Source organism: Perkinsus marinus (assembly GCF_000006405.1).
Source record: "Perkinsus marinus ATCC 50983 genomic scaffold scf_1104296971186, whole genome shotgun sequence".
In the NCBI taxonomy this organism is placed as follows: Eukaryota; Perkinsozoa; order Perkinsida; family Perkinsidae; genus Perkinsus; species Perkinsus marinus.
In genome coordinates this window covers 218385-222017 of record NW_003202174.1, presented here as the reverse complement: position 1 = coordinate 222017, position 3633 = coordinate 218385, and the positions used below count along the sequence as shown (strand labels likewise).

Below are 3633 nucleotides of genomic sequence, written 5' to 3'. Positions count from 1 at the left end.
AAGCTCTTCTTCGTTGACCACGTTGTCGACCAGAACCTTCCATATAGGTGTATCTGCAGTGTCGGCACCGTTCAAGAGCTCGTTAGCCGACCTTTCGTTAGCAAGTTCTATTAGAATACCCGTTGTTGTCTGCAACGCCGAAGCAGATGAGCTCGAACCCATGGGGAGACCCCTAAAGTGGTAATGCTGTAGCGTAGCCGACCCGTCCTCGTCCATCTCAGAGATCATGAAACCATGAGCTCTCCTTGTAGCCTTTGGAGTTCTGTCGAAGAGGTAGGCGTTCTTCAAGTCGCTCCATGCTACCCATGGGTAGAGACGAGTCGTTGATAGACTGGGCCACGTAGTCGTATCTTGTGGGGGTGGTAGCCTCTGGAGCGGGTTGCATCTCCTCCAATCATACACCGGTCGAATACGAGTAGATCTGTTGCTTCCAGGCTTCTCGACTGGAAAATGAGGGGTATAGTGGAAGCAGCTTACCTCTGCTGGCAGAATCTTCTCGATATGGCCCAGCTTGTGGTATTGATGAATAACATCGGTGTAGGCCTCTTGAGTCTTCTTCTTCGTGAGACTGGCGAAGAGCTTCCGAGCATGTCTCTCTGCTGCAGCTTTGTTGTTCTCGGACGGGGCTGGCCTGGTTGTCCAGTTGAAGTCGTGTAGAGCTCGATATGTGATGTTGTTCTCATCGGAGTTCTCTGACTCTACCATCAAGCCACGGAATGTACCCAATGGATGTTCCAGAGCTTCTTCCAATGATAGACCTTCTCCTTTGGTGAGAGTTTTGGTGATAGATCTAAATGACAATGAAGGATGAACTTGCACTGACACCTGCGCTGGTATGAGCGAATCTTGTGTGTAGTCGTCTGTGGGACTCTCCTTTATCTCAATGAAGTTGACCGAGTCGAAGAGGCAGGTCGGATCGTCGTTGCTGTGAGAGTTGACTCCGTTGTGTGGATGGTGAGAACAAACATCGGTAGCCTCGGCATCACCGACTTCAGCAACGTATTTGTTCACGACATGACCATCTTCTGTTTCTTCTCGATCGGGAGCCGCCAAAGCAGAGTATCCTTGGATGCCATCCGGACCGAATATCAGTCCTACACGTAACAGACGTAGACCACTGACACCAATGATGAGCTGTGGAATGAGATTTTCTACAACGTAGACTTTGATCTTGACCTTGTACTTACTAAACTCTCGTCGTTGTTGCTGTTGCGGCCAAATTGCCAAGTTGCAGGTACCACTGACGTTGAGACTGTTTCCCACCGGACCGACAGCGTTGACACCAGCACCCTCGTTCCAGGATATCTCGACGCCTTTTTGGGTAGCCAACCACCTCAGATATCGTTCTTGTCCGTAGCATCTACCAGCGCCAGAGTCCAGAATGGCATCGGCTAACAGATGAGGCGACACACACACTTTGGTCGCTACCGGTTGGGAACCGTTTTCCATGAATTGGTCGGCACCCTTGTCATGGTAGTCACCGATCGCAAAGCATCCCTCGGTACCAAAAGTAGTGCTGATCACTTGTTGTGGCTGAGGTAGGGTAGCAAAGGTCGATGGCCCCGTTGGTGGTGTTGGCCCGTTGCCAGTCGGGATACTCCCGCCTGAGAGAGTAACAAAATGGGCGACTGGTGGCTTACAGTTGTTGGTCTCTTGCAACAGCTCTAAGGTCAATGGACACATGCCAGACCTATGTGGTGGGCCAGCTCTGGTGTCATTATTGCACCTTGTACAGATGATCTTCTTGCTCGGTACTGGGCACTGCTCCTTTTTGTGGCGTCCACTACCACAGAAACATCTTGACTCCTGGTTCTTAGGCTTGGTGGCCGTACAAGTATCCTCCTTGTGACTACCAGTACGATCATAACACCTCAGACAGATAGGTTTCTTCTTCTGTTCTTGTCCGTGTTGGTCTTGTGCGGTTTTTACCGGAGCTTTTGTTCGATCGTCAGACCTAGGGAAGGTTTGCTGCTGACCAGACTGAGGCTGATTTGACGGCTCTGATGTAGTTTGTGGTAGTAGTGGAACATGACGACTGTTTTTGTTGTTGTCGGCATAGAAGACTTGACCTTGAGGCGAATGACCAACATAGTGACCATCACCGTTGTAGCCATACGAACGTCGTTGTTTCAGTGCATGGGCCTTCTTTTGTAGACTGCGCATAACCGTGCGAATATCCTCATATGTAGTAACCTGGTCGGAACCACCCCGCTCCTTGCATGCGTCGTACCACCACCCCGTGGAGGGGTCACCAAGGCATGCTTGCAGAGCAAAAGCGATGTGTACCGGATGTAGCTGTGAGTGGTGGTCGACAGAACAGTATTCCAGCTCTCGCAAGCGCTCGTTGGTGATACGGAGGAAGTCACTGAGCTTCTTGCCTCTGACCTTCGTGAATATTACAGATGTCCCATGTCTTAACAGATATGGGTCCAACTTCTCCGAGCTCCTGTGGGTCGTACCCAGCCAACACAGGTACGGCTGGTAAAACCACGCCTGTTGGCTGATCGTTGAGTATCAATGCTAAGCGAGGAGGACTCCAGCTCACGCGTTGCGGTAGTATCTCTCTTCCATTGAAATCAGTCTCGAAGGGCCGACTTGCAAAGAGCACTTTCATAATACCACCACAAATCTCGTATTCCGAGCGGGTTAGATGGAGCATAACCATCCTCCCACTCATCAGGTCTTCAGCGTGAGCCGAAACTTGCCTCAAATGATTTTCGTAGGTCCAGCGGTCCACTTCGGGTAAGATGGCACGCCATTCAAGCCCGAGAGCAGCCTCGCCGTTGCCCATGATGCATGTTAAATAGTTGAGGCTAACTCCGGTCCAGATGTAAGCTGTACTGGATTCGCTGACGAGCCCCAGCTGCCTAGTAGCGCTCTCGGCGGACATCTTCGACTCCCCAGTCGAAGAGAGGCGCTCCACGGCCACCCCCGCTTCAATGGGGGCCCTTAAGTTGTAGCGCGTTGTAATGGCGCTAATCCTACCGGTGTCCGCGCCCACTTCCACACCCATGGCTGAAGACGATTGCACAATGTTGTACAATCCTTCAACAGAACGGCCAAGCCTAACATTGACACACTTATCGCTAGCGATAATGTAGTTGCGATAGCTAGTGGTGTCAGCCAAAGCGTCGGTCTTGGGTGGGCTTCCGAGAACGTGGACAACTCTGCCCACCTTCCAAGTAGGCACGTTGGGACCACGAAACTCCCCAGTGTACCCACGTTCATCGAGGATACGCCCGACGAAGGTGTCCAGTCCAGGCACACTAGCGTCGTCAATAGCGTCTCCAATGGAAGGGATACTATCAAGGGCAAGCATTGACATACTCACAATAAATAAACTCCAAATCGGTTCTTGGTGGTGGGGAAGCCGGGAACTTCCCACGCAGCGTGGGCTACGCTGCATAAGTGGAGACAATTGCCGTACAGAAAGCGTAGCCGCATGCCGTAGCAGAGTTTGTGCGGTGATGACACTCTCAGCCTGAGAGTCTCAGGACCGAAGTTCCGAGCGATCACTCCGCAATTTGCAGAAGTTCTTCACGGAAAAATCTCTGTACACTTTCCTCGCTTTAATCTCTAGCTAGTGAATTTTTCCTTTAACTCTTTACTCATCAACGTCCTTGAGAGTAGAGT

The 3633-nt window shown here is 51.3% G+C and overlaps 2 protein-coding genes across 2 annotated transcripts; both read right to left on the bottom strand.

Annotated features, from left to right (window-relative positions):
- Positions 1-217: 217 nt before the first annotated feature.
- Pmar_PMAR006579 (hypothetical protein) lies at positions 218-2163 on the bottom strand (the record flags this gene model as incomplete). Its single annotated transcript, XM_002767141.1, has 3 exons — positions 218-388; positions 478-1604; positions 1641-2163. 3 exons carry the CDS (start codon positions 2161-2163, stop codon positions 218-220), a joined length of 1821 nt encoding a protein of 606 aa, XP_002767187.1.
- A 199-nt stretch (positions 2164-2362) lies between these two features.
- Positions 2363-3319, bottom strand: Pmar_PMAR006578 (hypothetical protein; the record flags this gene model as incomplete). Its single annotated transcript, XM_002767140.1, has 1 exon — positions 2363-3319. The coding sequence occupies one exon, from the start codon at positions 3317-3319 to the stop codon at positions 2363-2365; it is 957 nt and encodes a 318-aa protein (XP_002767186.1).
- Between the last annotated feature and the right edge of the window lie 314 nt (positions 3320-3633).